This window comes from Manacus vitellinus, unplaced genomic scaffold (genome assembly GCF_001715985.3).
Source record: "Manacus vitellinus isolate BGI_N305 unplaced genomic scaffold, ASM171598v3 scaffold_5_pilon, whole genome shotgun sequence".
NCBI lineage: Eukaryota > Metazoa > Chordata > Aves > Passeriformes > Pipridae > Manacus > Manacus vitellinus.
Window position 1 is genome coordinate 13323526 of NW_021940682.1, and position 22468 is coordinate 13345993.

The 22468-nt window shown below is 43.1% G+C and overlaps 1 protein-coding gene across 1 annotated transcript in view; it reads left to right on the forward strand.

The window, feature by feature from the left end:
• Positions 1-5683, forward strand: part of RIC8B (RIC8 guanine nucleotide exchange factor B) — a 31543-nt gene extending 25860 nt beyond the window's left edge. Inside the window, exon 9 of the mRNA XM_025895976.1 lies at positions 4587-5683. Coding sequence (XP_025751761.1) covers positions 4587-4698 — 112 coding nt within the window. The 3' untranslated portion in view covers positions 4699-5683. The remainder of the gene's footprint in view (positions 1-4586) is intronic.
• The last annotated feature ends 16785 nt before the right edge of the window (positions 5684-22468 follow it).

Here is a 22468-nt window from a genome sequence, read left to right on the forward strand (position 1 = left end):
GTTGATTTCTGGATGCCTGAACTTGGCCCTGATGTGACTCTATGGGTATTGTCTGCATTAAGTGTCTTGTTGATTCTTCAAGAATTGTTTGGTGACTGTAAACCAGTGTTCTCTGCACGTGATGCACATCTTTGAGCTTTGAAAAACTCCCCAAATTTGCAAAAATATTTAACTCAGTCTTCCATTTTTTGCAAAATATCAAGTTAGCCACCTTGAGTCAGTGTTATATGATATTCTTTCTATACAATGGATTATTGGAAATACTCTGTGTTAATTAAAATGTCTGGAAAAAACACTAACATTTTTTTCTATTATAAATGGCAGGTAGAACTGTATATTAATTGACTAATTTAAAATGTCAGGATGCTTTTTCCAAGCCAACCTTGTATTAATAGCAAGAATCCTTTTGCTGATGAAATGGTCTCCAATTATCACAGCTTGGGTTTTGTTGTACATTGAACAGAAGTCAGCAAAATGAGTATGGAAGAGAACCTGTCTAAATAAGCCACCATACTCATTAAAAACACAAAATTAATCATAGGATCAATGAAGAAGGCAACGTTACATAGATCTTTTTTTTCTTCCCCTTTCTAATCATAGAACAAAATAATGTTACATGAAAGGATCAGAACTATTATGTAGTACTCAATTATGAGGAGGTGAATAGGTCCCCAACATACTATTTTATGAAAGGAACAGACTGGTGTTTACATGACGGCTGTTTGATTACAGACACCATCATTAATTCCCTGTGTCAGCACTGCCCTGTGGCAGAGAGCAGACAAGAAAGTCACCCTTCAAAACAAGGGAATGATTTTTAAGTCGTTATCAAGCTAAATGGCAAGCAGGAAGCCAAAACTTGTATAGATATATTTGAAGGGACTCTTGGGAGACCTGGAAGTGGAAGAAGAGAATGCATTTTACCAACTGTTTAATTATGGTGTGTTTCTAAGTACACTTGAATAGAATGCTTTGTCTGCATTAGAAAAAGAATGTTGCAAGGTGCATTTGAGTGTGTGGGAGGTCACATAAGGATGTTCAAACATGCATAAATACACACATTGTGTGCTGGTATAGATCTTCATGGATACAGAAGAATTCTCGCTGCCGTCTACTAGGCTGAAGCCTTCAGTGTTCTACTCTATAGTGTACTATAAACATCCAGTTTCTGGATAGTAAACTGTCTGCTGAACTGGCAGTTTTTGGCACTTCCCTTGCCACCTTCTATCTCACCATAAACAGTAAGTTCATCCTCAGTTAGCCCAGGGTATCAAAGCACAGTTGAGGTCTCTAAGCAGCCAGTGCTAAGTGTGCAAATTGCTGAGGCTGGCAGGGCTGAGACTGTTCATGCCAGGTAAGGATAAGCTATGTGGGCTCTTGCATGGTCCTTCAGTTTAGCTGAGTGATGCCTCTTGCAATCTTTTTGTTATTTAGCAGAGAATTGTTCCAAACTTCAGAAACTGGCTTTGTAGGCAGCCCAAATCTTTTCATCTGTTTGTCTCTCTCTGTAATTTTCCTCTTTGGAAACCGGGAGTAAGCTAGTGTGGTGTTCAGAGCTGGCAGTCAAATCTTCACTGGTGAAAGGATGCCATGTTTTACATGGGTTTAGGACTAGATTATGGTTAGAAGCAAAATAGGCTGATCCCTTCTTCTCCTCTTTCTTCTTCTTTTGGTGGCCTAGCATATTTCTGTGTTCACACAGTTCAGTTTTACTGTGTAACATTTGCCTAAGGAAGGATGTATGGAGTTCAGCCTTCTAATACAGAGAGAACAACAAACTGTAACAGCCATCTTTCATCCTGCTCAAGGGTTTGCAAAGCAGGAAGCTTATGCAGGGGCAGAAATGTACTTGATAAACCTCCTTGCTATTTCAGTGCAATGCAAGCTCAGCCTAGGTCAAATTGTTAAAGCCTAGAGAGGAGGAAATGCATTGGGAATAATCCTCAAATGCAGTACCAGCACAGTTGGCTATGGTGCACTTGGAAATGAGCAAAGTGAGCTAAGAAATGAGCTGTTGAGCATCATGAAAGAAAATACAAGTTCACATCCATGACTCAGAGTTCTGCATTGCATTGTCACGCAAAACTTGGTGCATTTATCCCCAAAAGACTCCCACACAAATCACAGACCAAGCCTTGAGCATAAGGATGTGTCTGGTCTCCTGCATCTGATGTTCAGTGTCTCTGCAGGTGACCCACAGGAGAGAAAACATTCGTGTCAAGTTCTGGAGTGTGTGTAGTGGGATGTGAAAGTGAAGCTTGAGAAGGGCAGTCTCAGAGAAAGAGCTCTTTCTTTATAATTGACAAGTGACGAGATAGGACTTCTTGACTATTTACAGATATAAGTATCTTTGGGAGGAGAGGGAGGTCCCCACATAAATGGACCTTGCGCCCTTGTTTTCCTGTGTTTCTCTTTCCTTTTTCTTGAACGATTTCTTTATGCCTCAGTAATTATCATTTATTTATTACCAATATTAAATGGTAAATGACTAGAAAATTATGTGTTTCTATGACTTTTGGCTGCAACATTAAATATTGCAATATAAGAATGTGCATTGGGATTTTTGAAACAAAAATCTAGGATCCTCTCAGCTTAGAGGACAAGCAAAGGTGATTTGGCTCTTTGTGGCCATTTTTTTACTTTTAGGACTTAAATATGAGCAAGGACTTTACTCTTCAGATTACTCTTCTTCAGAAATAAGTGTAATAGATCACTATTGAGGCTTGAACTTCAGTAAGTGGCACTGAAGAGTTCTTGCAAGATGGCGAAGGACAGTTGTTTTGTTATTATGGTGTTTAAAGTTTGAAAGCCAAAAAGACCTTAGATGTATAGGGTTTTTTTCATGTGAAAAAAAGGTCTTTGCTATTGGACACAACTCCAAAGCACTCCAGCTTTGCCTTTTGTGGGACCCCTACAGCAGGCAGGCAGAGTTCTGGTCCTGTTTGGACTCTGTATCTGTAATCTTCATGTTTTGAGCCCTTTCAAATCTGATTTCAAGTATTCTTTTGATGTCTTGTCCACACATCTCCAACAGATTCTTGAAAATTTAAGAGTGCTGTCATTTGGGCAGAATCTGCATGCTACAGATTGCATTGCCTGAAGCAAGAGGACTTGCTGTCAGTCCTTAAATAATGGCAAGCCCTCTCCGGTCTATTTAAAGGTAGCTCTTACTCTTCCACACACACTGAGGGAGAGTCTGGCCTGTGCTCTTTGAATATGGTCTTGCAAACCTCCTTCCCTGGCCTGCAGCTTCCCACCAGACCTGGTTTAGCCAAGCCACAGCAGGTTCTTCACGTCCAGTTTCTCCTGTGGCATTTTTGATCTTAACCACTGTAGTATCTGATTGTCACATCTGCACAAACAGCTGCATTTATCTCGCTGGTCTCTGCTCTTCCTGAGCAAAAGGACTCTTTGAGACTTAATTTGACTGCTTCTTGCCTGTACAATAATCTAGCAGATGCCTGCCATGTAATTCAGAGGTTGCCTTTCTTGCTGTTCCTGATGTGTTAAGGTTGAATCACGAGCTGTGTGCAAGGAATTTTTGTCCCTTTTTTCAGCCAAGGGAGAAGTGCTGCCCAGACAGAGAGCTGGTGGGATGCCTTTGCTTCGCCATTGAGTGATGCAGTTTTACTGTCTGTGACTCAGGAGGGTGGTAGATGTGTGTTAAATTGACAGTTTTACTGGGCTGCCTTTCAAGTAAGGGATAAATTGACATCAAACCTCCACTCCTTTATTTAAGGTGACTCCTGAATATTTAGAGGTATTTTCCTTTTTTTTTTTTCTTTCCCAGCAGAAAATCAAAATGTTATCTTTGCCCTTACAGCTTCTGCCATAATCCACCTACAAATGAGGTGATAAAAAGTAAGGATTAAATAAATCTTTGCTAATACTTTTTGATTGGCTTAATCAATAATTAATCATCTCTTAGATGAGGCTGTAGCTTGTGGAGTAGATATAATTGGATTAACTGCTGAGCAGCCTTTGGAGCCTTGAAGAGATTAAAATGGCTGTAAATCCTGTAATTAAACTGCCACAAACAAAAGCAATAGTATTAGAATCAGTCAGCTTTTTTAAAATGAATCAACAAGTACTCAAGACACCCCTAGTAGTGGTATAGGCAGAGTCTGTTCTCTTAACTGATTTATTTCCTTCAACAAGATGAATATGTATCAAATCACTGTTTAAATTGCTTGGGCATATATTAACCAGAATGGCAGGTGAAATTTTAGGAAGAATTGGCTCTCAGAGAGCTTTTTGAAGAAAAGCTAGTTTGTGTATCCAAAACAGTGAACCTGCTCCTTGTCTTGAGCCTATTAGGCACTGACTTTTCATGGTGTCTTTAATTGGCTAAGTAAGTTTGGCCTAAATGAATGAAGTCTTTATCTGTCCTGCTCTTCCCCTTCCACCTATTTGGGAAGGGTTTTTTTATGCCTTTTTCTTAAAAACGGAGGGCTTTAGCAGAAATAACTTCCTTTTAAAGGTTCATTATGTACTAAAGCATATACTGTATGTGCCTGCATTATACACATGTGAATTGATATGTGTGCCTATGCTAATATATGTTCTTTTTTTTAAATCTCCTACAGAGATGAGCTTATAAAACCAATGGGAGTGCGGCCGGACGGCACAATGGCTCCTTTGGAAGAAACAGTCAGCCAGTACCATACCAACAAGCAAGAGAGTTCAGATTCAGACTAAAGCATCACCTGCTTCACTCGCAATTCGCCTCTAATCCACACTTTTCCTTAGAGCCACATCTTTTATCTAGGCATTTTATCCTCAAGTTAGCCAGCATAACTTTAACTGTTCTATTATTGGAATATTTAAATGATGGATCCTGTGCTGTAATGTCTGAATTTTTATTATGTCTCTTTAGAGAACATATCAATTTATTAGTTTATGATCTTTAATAATTTAAAACTAAACGTATTTCAAAGGGATAAAAAGTGAAAGCCTATAATGTAAAATAAAATATGAACACTTTCATTTTCCAGAATCCTGTTTTCTGAACTCTGTAGGTTTTCTCACTCTTGATAATTTTTTGTATTGTCTTGCCAGTCTTCCTCTTTATGTAATTGTAATTAATGAAGCGTGTTTAATTGATGGCATTAGGAGCAGAGGGTGTTTAAACTTAGAAGTCTGATTGACCTTGTGAGGCTGCTTCAACTGGCATTGAGCAGTGATTTCAAAGCTACCCTTTTTAAAGTGTCATGGGGTTTCTTACTGCTATACACTTCTCGGGTTAAGCTGCTGCTTAAGATTTTAACAATGTGTCAGTCACTGCTGCTAAAAACTACCTTTAAATTGGGAACAAGATCATGTACCTTGTATGTCTTCACTCCCCCCCCTCCCTGGTTAAGACCACACAAATATACCTCCCTTCCTCCCCTCTTTGGTTAAGTAAAAACATCCCTACTCAAAACGGTGTTCAAGTATGTACACTTAAATGAATGGGAGTGGACTGAAGTGCATGTGCCAGTGTTTTACTGAGTTGGGGCCTACTTTTGGAGATTAGCGGGTATGCCTCACTTGAAGGGAAGTCAAACTAATCAACAAAGAAATATTTCCCTTTACAGAGAACTTAGAAAGCAGTGGGATTGAGAGTGGGAAGGTGGGAAGGAGAAGTGTCACTTTCGATTCTGTACTCTTTGAAAACAAAGATTAAAGTTTTAGGCGTGCTGCACTGCTGTTCTTGCCTCTTTGCCTGCTTGGTTTCTTTCTCTGTTTCTCCCAGCATGACTTACATGAAGAATGTCCTCGTTTCTAATTCCCATTTTTGCGCAGAAGCATGCACATGCCATTCCTATTTCAGAGGTTGGTGATGGTTCTCCAGTTTGTTTTTCTTTCATGTGACTTGACACTGGTTCCCTGAACTAAGGAGGTTGGTGTTCAAAGACCTCGTAAATGGGGGGATTTGGTATGAAGTTGTGCTGTGGTTGCCTATGCGAGGAGCTTCCACAGATCTCCTTAGTCTTCCAAAAGAACTGAAAAGAAAAAAAACCAATGTACTGCTCAACAGTGCATCTTGTGTTTCCAAAGGACAGTGTCCAGCCACATCAATGTCCTTCCCACCCCCTGCCCCCCAAAAAAGTGAGAGCTTAGAGAAATTTATACAATTAATGTCCCTATGCTGAAACCTTTCTGAATGTTGATGATATTTTGGGTTGTGACTTGGCTCAGTCTATATTTGCTGCATCCACATGGATGCAATTTGCTGAGGGGGAAAAGGAAGCCACCTTTCCCACACAGCAGTAGCTAAAGAAAAACAATGTACTGATAATACTGTAATTGTACCTATTCCTCCTCTGAAAGAGGGAGGGAGAAGTTGTCCAGGAGCAAGAAGTATGCTTGGCTGCCTCTATGCTGGGTCTCAAAAATGGAATTCTGGATTTAGTATCATCCAGTGACTGCTCTGAGTCCATCACAGGCAAGTATAAACTGCCCTGCAGGTGCAAAGAATTTGTGAACTTTCCCTGAGGAGCAAAACTGAACTAGCTCTGCTAATGAGGAACTGAGCACTGTCTTAGTATCAGCTGAGGCTGATTCTTGGGACTGGGGAATCTGTTATTTCAGTAATGGGCCTCTAAGTGGATTGCTATAGAGGGCAAAGTACAGAGCATGAAAAAGGGGGAAATCTCAGTTTGTTGTTTTACAAGCTGTAGAATGTGCTCCTAACAATCTGGTTAAAGAGATTAATAAAACAATAATGGCTCCAGGGATCTTGTTACAAATGGTATAGCATGAGGCTTTTGGAGTCTGTCTCCTGTCATGTGCCACAGGGCAGCAATATTTGAAATAAACACTTCTTCTCTTTAGTTTATCTTGGAAAACAGATGCTCTTAGGTTCTACACACATGAGATGCTGCTTCAAGTAAAAAGAAATGAAGACCAAGCATAGAAGGTTCTGCCTGAATCCTCTAGCTCGAGCAATTGTCATAACTGGGTTCCTGTAGTGCAGGCTCATGTTGTCAAATTAATAACTTGTACTACTGCAATGCCCCAAAGTTGTTCCAGGGTGATAGGCTGCAAGATTTTTGTCTTATCTTTGAAATGTGACATAGGTCCAAACTTAGCTGCACTGGCTGGAGATCTGGGAATATCTTGGGACCAAGGTCCTTCAACTCAACAGTGCATGTGCTTCCTTTTGTGGTGTATGGTATTTTCTCTTCAAAGGAACTGTGCATGTGGTAAGATTTCTCTTGGAGGGAGTCTGGAGAAAACTGAGTATTTGGAGGTTAAAAAAACCCAAAACCCAAAAGAGCTCCCTGGAATTTTTTGTTTACTGTGAAATTAGGATTTGCTTCTGGCTTTATTTTCAAAGTTGAACCTCCAAAATTGGAGGCTTGGGCACCTGAGTCTTACTTAAACTGGCAAACTGGGCAATGAGTCTGACTGGTTTGGGGAATGCTCTCTTTTCCCTCCCCAGCAGGGTACAGAGGTGCTGCATCTGCATTTGAGTCAGTGTCAGATGTTCCTGGCCAGTGTGACCATGAAATCTGCTGCAGTCAACAGTGCTGGTAGTCTCAGACCTGGAGAGCGATGGAAGGTTTGCTGCCTCAGCAGGTCTGATAGGGTCATCATATATGTATCTGATTCTATTATTTCATTCAATTATATGAAACAAAGATATTTGATGATATAAATGCATACTTTCATACTGTAATCAGGAAAAGGATCCCTTCTGAGTAAAATGTCAATAGATTTTCTAGCAGTGACTGTAAAGGTGTTAGGTAGTGGGTTTCAGATACATGTACTTTCATTCCCAAAAAGCCTTTCCCACTCAGTCCCAAAAACAAAAACTTGTGTTTCAATCTTTATTTTGGCATCAACAGTCCAAAGCAACATAGTTCTCATTAAAGCTCATCAATGATTTGGAAGCTTTGCTTTTCTTTGTTTCCCATTACAGTTATGAAACAAAAGATGATGGGATATTGCTGAAATTTGACAGAATACTTTGTTCTTTTGCAAAATAATGCAGATGCATTTGTTTAAATGTTCATGAAAACTTCCTGGCAGGTATTCTCAAATGCTAATTGAAACTTTATGTGCCCCAAAAGTGGTTTTCAGGAAAAAGGGACATTTACAATCTGTTAAAAATGTTGTTGTGAGAAAATTACCAGAACTTTAAAGAAAGTTGCCAAAGAGGAAAACCACATTAGCTTCAATGTTTTGAATATGCAACATTGCTGTATATGTGCGTGGCCAAAGTAGATTTTTCACCCTATATCTGGAGTTTTTTCAAATACCTGAAAACCTGCAATGGCTTTAAAATACCAAAAAAACCCAAAACAAAACCCCAAAAAAACCAACCAGGCAATTTCTCTTACAGTTCTCTAAGTAATAATTTTCCCCTACCTGGGTGAAGAATCAATTGTAGAAGGTGGCTTTAAGGAAGAGAATATTACAATGAAGCTGTAGAATTAGTGGGTTGCCAAGCACCCAAGTCTGAAAGAAGAAAGTAAACCCCAAAGTATACAAGATCCCAAATCTCCTGAAGGAGCATTCCACAACATTGTACTGCACCTTATTACCACAAAACAGCTAATAAAATCCTGTGCTTTAATAAGACTGGCTGTAAAAAGACTGTTCCACTGTTCAAACAGTTGAAAGCCAGACTTTGCTGGTCTTTGATGAGCAGCAAGTTAAACAGCTGCCCAGGTCAGATTCTTTTCTGGTCAAGCATGGAAAAGCGATGATTTAGTAGCAGTGCAAAGATGCAGCTCACTTTCAGATGAAAAGAAAGAAAGAGGCACAATTTAATCCTGCAAATTAAAATCTTTGTTGCATTTACATCTTAGTTACTTGGATGGCTCTGGCCCTTATGAAAAGCGATAGGGAACATTTCCTAGTCTCTTCGTGCAAAAGAGTTTGCTCATCCTGAAGTTGGTTCTCTCCGAAATACATGTTGTCGCTCTGGTGATGCAATATTTAGACCAGGAATTTTGGGGGGAAGTGATGTCCTTTTAGTTTTTCCATATATTCTCCAGCTGGCTGTACCCGAGAAGCAGCTCTCAGCAGTGGCAGAGGAGCAGGCAGAAGATCCTGGAAAGGTATGCTGGAACTCCTTCCTGACCTCTTCTGCCAGCCGGCTGCTTGGAGGTGACCTGAGTGAGGGCAACAGAGGCCCTACCTGGCAGAGGTGTGACCTGGGAGGCCACACTGCCCATCTCCTGCTGAGGGCCTGTGGGAAACCACAGCAGATACGTGGCTGCAGGGCAGATGGGGAGATACAGGTGGATATGTGGTGTGGGAAAAGGTGGTGATTGCCTACTTGTAGTAAACCTGGGTATTTTTCAGGGCTCCTCCTCTCACCACCAGCAACACTGTCTGCAGGTGAGTCCTGTTAATCCTCTGCTTTTACCTGTTACTTGGCCTAGTGGAAGGCTGTGCCTTCCTTAGGTTATTGCCTTTGGTTTGGAGACCTAGTGATGCTTTGGCTGTTGCTTGTCTGTCCCTCATTTGGGAGGTGTGCCATGCCTCCATGGCTTGCTTTCCTTCTTGAGAACAAGCCCATCTTCCTTGCTCTGTACAAGTGAGGAGGAGGGGGTCCCTCAAGAAGAGATCAAACTCATTTGTTGGGAAGGAGGTAGGAGCAGCTCTGTCTTCTGTCTATGCAGCACCAGAGCCACTTTCAATTCCACCATGAGACAGCTCTGAGGGCCAGGCTAACCTACAGGTACTCCCATCTCAGTGGCTTCTGTCTGGGCTTGAGGACAGCAGATAGAGTCTGACAGGTACGGGAAAAAAAAGCAAAACCCAAACCTGACCATTGCCACAGCCAGTCCAACAGCATCATCTGACAACACATGGTCAGCTGCCTGTCCTGGCTGGGAGCTACAGGGTCCAACAGGATTGAGTAAGTTCCTCGAGCATCCCAGCTTTCTCTAGAGCAGGCATGAGCACAGATTACTGAACTGCTGATGTGCTTGGGAATCGATCCCTCCGACAGCATGCCAATCTCTGTGGGGTACCTAGGAAGGCTTTTAGAGGTTGGTGGGGAAGGAATTATTCAGACCACCCATCCTAGCTAGCTAAATTACCCGGATAGTCTCTTCTAACTCCTTTTCCAGTCACGGATGAGAGAGAGGACAATTCAGAGTAAGGCTAATTTGGGTGCACTGAATGACCCTCTGCAGGAGCTTTGCTTTCCCTCCCTCGACTACAGAGGGAGCCTGGGGAGACCAGCTGGTTACATTTAACTGCTAAATTGATTGCCAAAAGATGGGTGGTGAGAATTCCTTCCAGTTTCCACTTTGCCATGGACCACACTCTTCCCACAGCAGGATGCTCGCTTGCTCTCTCCTGCAAATTTGGAGACTGCTCAGTGCAGTGGGATACAGGCCCCCAGGAGCCACCACAAGACAAAAGCTGCATTACACAGTTGGCAGGTACTGTACAGCACTGTGTGCAGGGTTTCATGGACTTTAAAGCAGCTTTGCTTTTGGGAGCCTGTTTAACAACTTGAATTCGTATAAGCCAAGTTTTATGTATGTTCTGAAATTTAAAAAACAAAGTGAAACCTCAAGCAAAAATTGTCACTAGGGAGGGACAGACAACAGAAAAGACTTTTAAGTTCATTCCAGATGTTACAAATGGAAAGGAAGGTGAAGCCATTCAAAATAAATGCTGCTGAGGTTGCCCTTTCCTCTTTGCCTGATAAACCCATTACAAATTAAAACAAAAGCAGCCAAGATCCAAAGGCTTCAGGGCATCCATTAGCCCTCTTTTACCTTTTAGAGCTCATAACACATACTGACTGTGGGCGTTAGTACTTTTCTAATCAAAAAGGCCAGTTCTCATTCTGGAAGCTTAAAATAAAAATTTCTGCTGTATAAAAGCCAGCAAGTGTAAGAATTCAAACCTAAACCTAAACTACGATAATTCTCAGGCTTCAGGATTATTTTATGCTCAAGAAGTGATCTTGCTTGGTAAATCACAGTGCTGTGGCATATCACACTTCCAAGGGCATTTGAAAAAAGCCAGTAGTTTATTAGAGTTTTTTTCCTTTTTGAGAAGAGAGTAGTAACTCTCTGGATTCCTTCCTGTTTTCTCAGTCCCTAAATGTTCATAACACCCTGTTGGGGAGGAATAATTCCCATCCAAGTTGTAAAACACACTTATAAGTAGATGGGAAAAGCATGAACAGAGCTGTACGGAAAACAAAACCGCCAGGAACAAGATCTTATTTTGCATGCTTCTCACTGTTGTATTTTTGCCCCAATTAGCATATTTTAAAGACAAGGCTTTTAAAAAAAAAAATTCTGCTATCTGCCTGAACTGTTCTCAAGCTTTGAACTTTTCCATCCTTTCTATTGATTATGGCCAAGTGACCCATATTTAAAAAGCATTTACAATAAAATTATAGCACTTTCTTTTGTGCTGCTGGCTTTCCCAGTGAAAAGCTAAAATGTTTTAAAATTGTCACTTTTTGACAGAGGTAATGGCTGTAATATATTTAGTCTCTTCCCCCTTGTTGTGCTTAAAATGGCTATGCTAATAAAGGGCACAGCTGTCGATACTTTATGGCCTGCTGGGGGGAAGAGGGGGAACGAAGGCAAAAAACAGATTGACTGTGTGTCAACAAATGCAGCTGGGAAAGAAAAAAAGAAGCCCCTTGAAGGCCCCTGCAACCTAAAGTCCAAGATAAATGATGTCCCTATGCTTAAAAAAAAAAAAATGGAGGTTGGAATTCAATAAAGGGGAACTGAAAAGGAAACTGCTTAAAACTGAAAGCCTTTTCTCTGCCTCTAGACAGCTTACAAGAGAAATGAGCAAAACTGACCACAGAAAGAGGGTGAGCAGCCAAGAAAGAAAACAAAAGCCTATCCTGGAAAATATATTGCGTCAACGAATTATCTGAAGTGCATTACCGCCAGCGGGCGGAGTGCGTACAGTTTAATGGAGATGCGACAACTTTTACATGCCGCTGCCTTTTGGGGACCAGGCTGCTTTGTGCACAGCAGAGGGAAAAGGGGAGCATGGAATTATTCATAACAAAGCAATAGGGCTGGGACAAAATGGCCAGCGGGGTGATGGTGAATGTCACTCCTTGGGGATCTGGGCTAGGCTGCCCCCAGGACTTCTGCCCGTCTCAGCAGTGCCTGGCAGCTTCGCTCCCTGTGCACCCCACTTTAATGGTTTTTTTACCCCAGGGCTGCTCTGGTACAAGCTTCTCTGGACTTTGGGAGGCACCATGAAAAGAAAAAAGTAATGCTTCTCCCCTTCCTGGGGACAGCAGCCATAGGAGGGAATGCCATTTTACGTCCTGGCAGCCCTGTCAGGCCTCATTCCATTACCCGCAGTGAGCCGGGCCCACACGACATGGCAGGCAGCCCTTCGTGCCCACCTGCACCTGGCCTGGGAGGCCAGCAGAGACTGGCCACTCTTCCCAAGCCCTGCAGTGGGGACAGCTGGCGGGAGCTGTGCCTCAATAGGCTGGGGAGGGCAGAGGGAGAGGCACCATTGCCGTCGGGAAGCCCTGCAGATCATGGTGGGCCTGTCCTTGCCACTCCGGCTGTGCTGCAGCTGGGTTGATTCCAGAGATGGCAGACCCCAAGGATGTACACAGCTGGGATCCTGGTGCTTTTGCTACTTGTTAACTAATGGTCTGTCTTTTTATTTTCACAGCAATGTGTGTTAGGACCCAGTACAACGCTTCAGATGGAGATGGCTCCTTAAATGCCCAGCTCAGAGGCAGAAACCCCTGGGCTGTCCCTGTGAGGGGCTGCAGCAGGTCCTGCCTGGCTGGTCATGGGGAACCTGGGCACACCATGGAATGGCTTGGGGCCATTCCTGAGGTACAGTGAGAGGAGCAATAGGGTCGTAAGGGGTGTAGGGATGAGCAGCTTGAATTAATGCAGTGAGGAAATGGCAGTATTTGGTGCAAACCTGCAACAATCAGGCGCTTTTCATGCCCCAGGTCATGAGACAGCTTGTTTGCATGGAAGCAAACTCATAATAAAATAACAAGTGACAGGGAGCCATTTGTTCATTGTCATTTCTTGGACAATTATGGAAGATGAGGACAGTTTTTCCCAGCCTTAGGCTGGGAAAATGACTTTGTAAGTAGTCTTGTCTCCTAGAGGTATGCTGAGAGTATGGGTAAGGCTGCGTCAGTGCCACCAAAGCTCCTGTATCCCCTGGTAAGAACCAGGACCCAGACACTCCTGCTACCTGTTTTGGGTCTGGAAAGAGGCTTTCTGGGAAATAAAGGTTTGACAGCAGGTGAGGCCAGGAGAGCTGGTCAGCCTGCATATAATCTCTGCTTCTGCATTTGGAGGGTGAGGAGACACAGTCTGAGGTGGGATGTCCTGCTTTCAGGAATCATTCTGAAGGTCTTCTCTTTCACTTTCCCACTTCTGTCATTCTTGACTTGCACCACCTTTTTTTTTTATTTATTTTTCACTCAAGGCCTTTTTTGCCTAATTACTTGCTCCTATTCAAGAATACCTGGAAAAGTTTGTCAGATGGAAAAAAGAGTTATCTGTTTTCTCAGTTTCCCAATTTTTGCGTATGTGTATTCTTTTTAACCTCTGCAAATTCTCTAAGAATAGGAGGAAGGAAAAAATGAAGTAACCAAAGACAAGGCAAAATCAGAAAATCAAAAAAAATTCTGAAATTAAATGAAACTGTCATACCAAATTTTTACTAAAACAGTGGGCTGTTAAAATGGCACAGAAAGTGCTCATTTCCATTTGTGATTATTCAAAAGAGTTTTAAAAGGCCATAATTTTTACTATTTCTGCTAGATTTCATTTGGTAAAACCCTTGTACCAGTAGAGTTCAATACCTCCCAGTGATTCTGTGTCTGTGGGATGAACAGTTTGGGTTTGGTTTTCTTTAGAAAAGAGTGGAATTTGGTATGGCTGATGTGCAAGAGGAAAAACTGAAATATAGCTGTGCCCAAGGACAGAAGAGTTAAGAGATTCCCCACCCACACTTGGGACTTTGGGAAGCAAAACTCCTTGCCTGTGACTGTGACTCATTGTGTGAGTCCCACTAGCTCTCTGTAGGTGATAGTTGGAAAAAAAAGGGTAAAAACAAGAGAAAAATATGTGCACTCTGTGTGTGTGATACAAATTATGTGTTCACTTGTGTGGCCAGGCGAAGGTTCTCCTGAAGCTGGGTTAAAGGTGGAAAGACATGGTCCCTGTTAAAAGTAAGAAGTAATGCTATGAGAAAAAGCAAAGCTGAAGTTGGTGTGGTGCATGTAGCATGACTGTAAGTAGCTCAGCAGTATCTGAGCTGTAACTGCTGTTGGAGAACATTGTCCTCTGGAAAACGTTCAACAGGTTCCTGGAAGGTCTGTGGCCCTGGGGAGACTCAGTGTCTATATTCGTGATTTGGAAAACAACCTGAAAGGGCTGGAGATAGCACAAAGATGGTGTGTGACAGTCAAAGCCAAAGAGTTACACAGCTGCATAATCTCTGCAAAAGTGCCATTAGCCATAAGGAGCTGATCCCTTCCATACAGTGCTGGTGAGACCATGACTGTGGGCAGCTTCCACGCCCATAACCCACGTATCTGCAGGGGCCTCAAAAACCCGGTGAGGTGATTTATGATTGTGCTGCTTAGCACACTCAGTGGAAGGCTGAGAGAAGGCTGTGTGGGAGCCACAGCAGATTGTTTTTGTAATTTTTGCTTTGCAGACCACCAAAATTTTCCAGGGGAGATGCAAGCCTGGAATAGCGGCTGTTGAGCTCATAGACTTGCTTTGTTTAATTCTCATTCACAGACTGTTTAACAGGGGCCTGGAGACCCTAGGAACTGCCAAGAGCCAGAGGTTGGCAACCACCAATATCTCTGTAGGAAGAAGGTATGTAAAACCTCTGTTTATTTAATGGAGTTGAAAAACAACCTGAAATGGTATTTTATGTACATAATTGGGCATTGAAGTGACAGATTGAGAGCTCTGGTGGGCTTGCTGTCACCAGTTGGTCAACTCGCTTTTGAATCTGGACAGCCATGCTTGCTGCTGCCATTGGTGTTTCATGGGCTGTGGGGGATCTGAAGGCTCTCAAAACATCTGTGCTTTGTACCAGTTACTTGTAATGCCGGTCTTCATGTCAAAGCCTTTCAGGTATGGTGTCTCCCACAGTCCTTTTAAACAAAAAATTCCAGCAAGGAACTGATCAAATTTTGCCTCCTGTTGTTAATACTTATTTTTAGTTTCAGGCACTTTTGGATGTTGTCCTCATTGCTTGGTCTATCAGTTTTAACGGATAAAGTTTTAAATATATTGTGTTTCAGCCAGAATCCTTTAGGACTGGTGTTAATTCTCTTATTTTCAACTCACAAAGTGTGGGAGTGCCTCTGCCTTCTCCCAGGCTCTTGTGCTCTCTGACTGGTCTCCTTCCACCGCATGTGGGTGATGGGTTCTCAGAGATATCAAGTCACCTGAAATTTAACTAAAGGAGGGAGGGAGAGGGGAGGGGAAGGTTCAAGTGTGCCCTTTGCCTTTATAAAACATGACAAATGGTTTGTGGTCAAGCTGATATCTTCCTGTGTGCTATCAGGACCTGGGCACGGATTTGTAGGAAATGGGTTTTGCTGGTTCTTGTGTGCATGAGCAGAGAGTCTTTCTCAACAGTTTCTTTGATAATTGTTTCATCCTGCTAATAACATTGTCGCTGTGTGGAGGTTCATGTGTGTTTCTGTCCTTTCCCTGTGCTCCCTCCGGTAGCTTTAAACCTGATGTCCAGTTTAAAACACATCTGTCAGCACAGTAAAGGTGTCAGAGACACACCATTCCCACGTTTAATGAAAATCTGTACCCTCGAAGAAAAGAGAGGTGCAAAATAGGCCCCCTTGAAGGAAAAGGCTCCAGTAAGTGCTTGCAGTTTGCTGGAGAATTTCCCATGTAAATACCCCAGCTCAGCCAGCCCCCAGGTTCCCATCAGACAAACATCTGCAGGAGGCCAGATGTTAACCCTTCCAACACACTGCAGTAGTTTTGCCATGCTTCCTTCCTGCTGTTTTCCTCTCCCTCTCCCTTCTCTCCCACAAAGCCCCCAGCTTTACCTTGCCAGATGATGTTTAGAGGTGAGTTTAGGGATGCTTATAGGACATTTAGGGGATGTGCTAGAGCTCAGGGATGTATCTAAGGTAGGTGTCTCCTTGCTTCTCCACTCTAGAGAGCAGGTCATCCCACCTGTGAGACCCATCTTGGGAGGCATCACTCATTCTCCAGGAGTGCCTGTCTCTACAGTGACTCCAGAGAAACTGCAGCGGATCAGACATCTATTTTCCAGACAATTAAATCTTTGAGTTTAATTTTAATATTGCCTTTAATGCAGGTAGTTAAATCCTGAGACCTGCTCTCAGCAGATGTGTTTTTCCAGGTGAAAAGGGAGGGCCGTTTTGTCTCCCTGCTACCCCAGAGCTGCCTTGTGAGATGAGACATGCTACAGTTAAGGAGCCTGGAATGACTGTGCCACCCTTGCCCACACCATGACCATGGCCATTCCATGTTTCCAACTGGGAAGGGAGCTTCCATGCAGCACAGCAAGTCGCCACCTGAGTGATACGTGCTCACACATATGGGTGCCTCTGTGTATTTTTGGTTCTGCTGCCAACACTTTGGAGAGAGTTATGAGATGGATGAGAGAGATTTGGTCCAGACTTGTGTCTCTATCACAAAATCAGGCTGTGGTTCAGCACCGGGCAGGCTCTTCTGCCCTCAACTTACCCTTAGATGGGGACAGAGCAGCTGATGGAACAATTTGTGGTGTGGATAACTGAAGAGTGCATCTGCAAAATACCTTCTGCTTGCAGACCCTTACATTGCCCTAAAGGAATCAGTCGATTTGCAGGGGAGGATGCTACAGTGCAGGATCCCAGAACTGTTAAAGGACTTAATCCAAACATTCAAGAGTCAGAAAGCCAGTTGGATCCTGACAGGAGGGACATTGGTGCAAAGTCCTTGCTGGGTTTCTGATGCTCAGAAATCTTCCTAACAACCCCCATGTCATGAGTGCTTTGGTGAAGAACTATATAAAAATACCAGAAGTATGTTATGCAATAAGGTGTTTGGGATTACAAGGGAGACCTTGCAAATCTAGCCATGAAGCATCTGCATGGAAAAAAAAAAATTAATTCGCATCTTCTTTCAGCTGCAACCTAAACTTTGTGCTAAGTTAAATCTCCCCAGCCCTGGGCTGATCCCTGTAGCCCCTCCAGGGTTTTCAATGCATCCAACAATGAAAGTGAAATCCAATCCCATCCAATTAGAGGAAAATGAATGGCTCATCTACAATAAATGGGCTCTGAATAACAATAAGCCAACAAGAGAGCAATGAACTGGAGACAGAGTACAATCTTCCTGAATGTTAATCGGCAACTAACTCCACAAGCTTCTTAGGGATGGAAAGAATTGGAGGAAAATAGATTAGGGAAGCTTTAGAGCACATTGCCTTTTAACTGCTTAGGCCTCACATTTTTACCTAAATACAAGAATGTTTCTAATGCTGCCTTTTGCAGAGTGGAGGGAGGGTGTGTGTGATGGGGGTGTTTGTTCTCAAAGTTAAATGTTTTCAGTTTATTTGTAATTTGTCGTGGTAGGTCCTACTATATAGCCTCTACTGTTATTTCATGGTTTTATTTATTCAAAAGTCCTTTTCTAAAATTAAAAATGGCAGAAGTCTTGGAAAATGCTTTCTGTAGATCTGAGAATTTGGGGAATGAGGCTGAATGAATTCAGGAGTTAGCCTGAGACTGAAGAGAAGCTGGAGAGGCAAAAAAGAAAGGATAAGGAAAACTCTGCAGTTCAGCTGCTGAAGTGCTGTCTGTACCAGCAAGGTCCCCCGATGCTGCCTGCTCTCTGGTTCCGCCTAGATGCCTTTTCATGCTGTCAAGGCTAGTAATACCTGAAATACCTCAGCTCAGCTGCCACTTTCCGCTGCCCTCAGCCTCACAGGTAATTTTTGTAAAGCCAGGGAAGATGCAAGCTTTCCTGACCCACCATTAAGAAGCCTCTGCAGCCATGCAGGCTCCATATTCAAGGCAACCAGGTCTCACCAAACTGAGCTGGGCTGTCTATCTTCTCTATTCAGCCTATTAATTCCCTAATAACCTTTGTGGTTTTATCCCCTCCAGACAAGCAGAGATCTTCTTCAGCCAGACCAGCACTACCATCCCCAACTGCCTACCTTCATCCCCAGGAGCCAGCTCAGAGGCCATGAGCAGTGTCAACAGCTGGTGAGGCCTCACCAGGTGAGAGCAGGTTAACCTCACTGCAGCCTCAGTACATGCCTCGGCAAGCTGGTCCTCTGGGAAGTGAAGTGCTCCTGCACTGGTGACATTTGAGGTCCAAGCCAAAAATGGAATGGAGTAACTTTTAAGTCAAATGATACAAAGTGCCTTTGTAATTTATTCTCCTAACAGGGTTTGTTGATGCAAATATGCTTTGTGTGTTGTATTCTTTATCACAAAGGTCTTCCCAGAAGCAGCTCCAAATTTGCTGTGTCATGGCCAAGAAAGCTGGCAAACTGTAGAAAACTAAAGTATTCTTTCTTTGTATGGCAAGAGGAAAATGGAGAGAGGAGCCATATCCCCCTTTCCCTCTCCTAATCTGCTGTACAAGCAAGGGGTCACTTGTATTCTTTCAGAGGAGCAAGAATTTGATAGATATGTAGATCAGCTGTTAAGTAATATACATGTGAAGTTTAAGAGGAATTGGAAGGGAGAATTATTAATTTGTTAAATTAGACAACATTTTTGTCTTGGCAGCACTAAAATAAATTTCCAAAGGCCATTGTTTGTTTGAACAAAGAAAGGAAAGGAGTTGTTAGAAGCAGTTTACACAGCTCAAATGTGAGGGGTTGTGCATTAACAAGACCAGCCCTGGTGCTCAGCATGTAGCACAGAGAACACATTTGCTGTAGTGTGCTGGACACGCTCTGTCCAGCACTTGGGAACAGCATCACACCCTGCCAAAACTTAACATTGAGAGCAAGAAATGCCAAGGGGAACTTCAAATTCAACATACATATTTTTTCTAAGAAGTGACTTAAACTGTTGGACAGGACAAGGCAGTGGCCAGTAGAAGCCCCTGGCTTTGACCATTTGGGGAAAAAATGCTGGTCCTTTCCCTTTCAGCAGCCTCAAAGCACCATCATCCTTCCCCTATGTTCCTTCAAACACTCAGCAGTAAACACAGGCCATTTGCTAGAGTCTTCCACTTTGTTTTGTTTCTTGGCTTTGACTGTCACCAAACACAGAAGCAATTCTTTGGTTAGTTGGGGATTTTCAATGCAAGAGGTTTGTTCTGCAAGTCCTGTGAAGAGTTAGGAGTGCTTTGCTCCCCAGATAAGGTGCAGCATAACATTTAGCCCAGGCCCAAGCATCTTAAAAAGCATAAAAAATCCTAGCCTTATTGTGCAAGAACTGCATGGCTTTATGCTCATCATATGACAAAAAGGGAATGGTACCAACAGGTTAAATCAGTGGTTCATAAAAACAGATTCTGGTAACTGTTTACCCCAAACAGCAACACCTGTTCCTCATGTGTAACAAGTTGCTACTCATCATGGGTGTCACAGTGAAGGGTAAGGATAGGGTAAGGACAATTCTGATGAAAATAAACATTTTCTGTGAGAGCTTGAGAGTAGGCATTTTCATTTAGAAGAGCAATATCCCATGAAAACCAGTTCCTTTTTCATAGATGCTCATCATGTTTTCATTTTTTGACAGAAAAGGGAACCATCTCCACTTTTTTCTGTGACCATCATACATCCAAAGCACTGCAGCCCAAGGGCTGACGTCCATTTTCTTTTGGCACTGGACCACCTCTCCCATGAAGACCTGCACCAGGGGCTCCTACAAAGCTCCTGCCACTGTTTCACACAGTGGGCAGCTGAGATGCCCAATGGATGGATGATTTTCTCTCAGCCAGGAGTGCTTCCTCACCAGAAACTTCAACATCAACCCTGAGGTAAGGTGGCTGCATTTTGGAGACTTAGGGCTGCCCTCATTTCTCTCCCTCATCCCAGCTCCAAATCTCCCTGTGACCTCGCAGTGGCAGCCTGGCCTGCAGCAAGCTGGCTGCAACGCTGGCAGAAAAGAACTTAGAACTTGCTTACAGCATAAATCTTAGCCTGGCCAGGCTACAGGGAGAGCTTGCTGCTGAAATCTTTGCTCGTGGCAAAAATCTCAGTGCCTTGGACAAGGTGTGATCTTCCTGCTTCAGTGGCCATGGTGGGCTGCTCCAGGTCAAAAGCATTTTTGGCCTGGGGATCTTGTGTCTCCCCTCAGGTCACCTACCAAGCTGAGGACCTCCATGTCCATGCATGACCCAACCCTGGGTCATCCATATAAAATGCTTGAAAAATCTCTTTTAGGTGCCTCCATCAGCTGCATCTCTGTTTGGAAACTAAGAAACATAGACCTGTGCCTTTAACCTTGTTTGGTCTTAGCCCCTTACTTTTAAATTCTTTACTAGGGATAGATGTTCCCTGTCATATTTTGTAATCCCAGCCTGCTGAAGAGGCTGATGCCCAGAGCAGAGCACAAGGCCAGCGCTGCCCTGGCACTCTCACAGGGCTGTTCCCACTGGAGCTGCTGGAACAAAGCACTGTTTGAGACTGGCTTTGGCGGCCCATGGCTCCCTATGGGGATCTCTTCCATTTCAGAAAAAAATCTGGCAAATTTTTGCCTTTTCTGTCCTGATGTTTGTGACTGTTCCCACGTCAGGAGGGGTAAGTCAGGAACAGAATGATTCGGGTCCTGCAGGCTCCCAGCAGAGCACCAAAGACCAGACACCTTTCCCTCAACAAGTTTTATGAATGTTGCATAATTTGTGGGTTGATAATTAATAACTAACTCCTGCTATAGTAATCTGCTTTTGCTCTCCTCTCTGGTATCTACTGGCTGGGAAATCAAGGTGGGTTAAACAGCATTATAAATAAGGTAAAATTTTTCCCCAGGTAGTTCTTAGAGGGGATGGATGCTCAGATGACATTTTTAATTACTGACATGAGCATCTTTACTGATACCAGGAGTATCAGTGGTCTGAAAGGGAGTGCTTATTGAGAAGCGTAAATTGTTTATTAAGTAATATTTTGAAAGGAAAACACCTGTTTTAGGAGGATATCTGTCTGGATGGAGGCTTCCTGTGCTGAACTGCATTGTACATGTGGGACCCAAAGTGGCCTCGTGGGTGGGCAATACTGCTCTACCATGAGACCAGCTGTACCTGTCATGGCACCCATGCCCAGGAGAGTGTGGGATACGACATAGCTTTCTCACTTCAGTTACCCCTCTTCAAAAACAGAAGCAGATTTCCATCTTTTGTAATTTCCAGAGGCTTTACAAAGGGAGTCAAGTCTCAGGCCAGAGCTGCAGGTGGCCCTTTGGGTGGAGGTGTACAACTTGAAGTTCCCAGCTCCTTTTCTAACTTTAGACAGTCACCATCTCCCACAGTTATCATATAAACACATGCTGTTTACATTCAGATTTATCCCTGCTACTGTCTTTCAAAGTCTCTTGGTAACCCCTTCCACAATCAGCTTGCTTTTATTTGAGTGACTGACCCTATAGACAGCGGCAGATACTCTGTTCCTGTGGATCTCCTAGGGGAGCTCAGCTCTCTAGCCCAGTATCTACATCCAGTGTGTCCATCAAAATTCAGGAACTACCATAATGCTGTCACACTCCTACAGCCCAAACTCAGACCCAGCTTTTCCAATGCACAGCTCTCTGCCTCAGTTTTATTAGCTGTAGGACTGCAGGAAGGAACATCTCGGATCTTCATGTGCACCTTTGCTCTGCTCAGCTTGCCTGAAAAGAGAGATTTTAGAATATCTTTGTCCCGGGGCAGCCAGGATTTAGTCTGCAAGCTCTAGCTGCCCCCTCCACTTTCTGAGGGGTTGCAGGCCTGCCACAGCCTTAGAGGCTGCCAGAGTGTAGCACAGTTCATTTGAATTTGAATAAAGTACTGAACTTTATTTTGAGCCCTAAAATTCAAATCAAAATGCAATGAGCGCACGCCTGGAGGATGTGGATTTAAAAAAGAGCCACTGAGCTCTTTTTCAGAGCTATCCATGTTTCCCATCTCTCTGGTTTTATCATCTGGAGAGCAAACACTAAAAAAAAAAAAAAAAAAAGCCTCTGCATCCCAAAACATGGACCTCACTGAAAGATTTTCACTGACATTTTTCCGGTGACAGGAAAAAAAATGACTCCTTAGGCAAGATATCCTTGTTTATTTCTCATCAGAATAAAATTCTGGTTAACACAGAGAGGCTACCCTAAATATCTTAGGAGGGCTTGTTTGTTTGTTTGCTTTTAAAAAAAGGGGGAAAAAAACCCTAAACCAGTAAAGTTTAATACCAACTCAGATTTTGACAATTTGGGCAGAGTTATGTTGTTTTGGAAACACAGTCAAACCTGAAAATTATCTCAAAGTTTGCTGTAGGAAAATGGCTGCTACATTAAGTGGGTCTAGCAAAAAATGCTCAGTAGTTTGTCAGA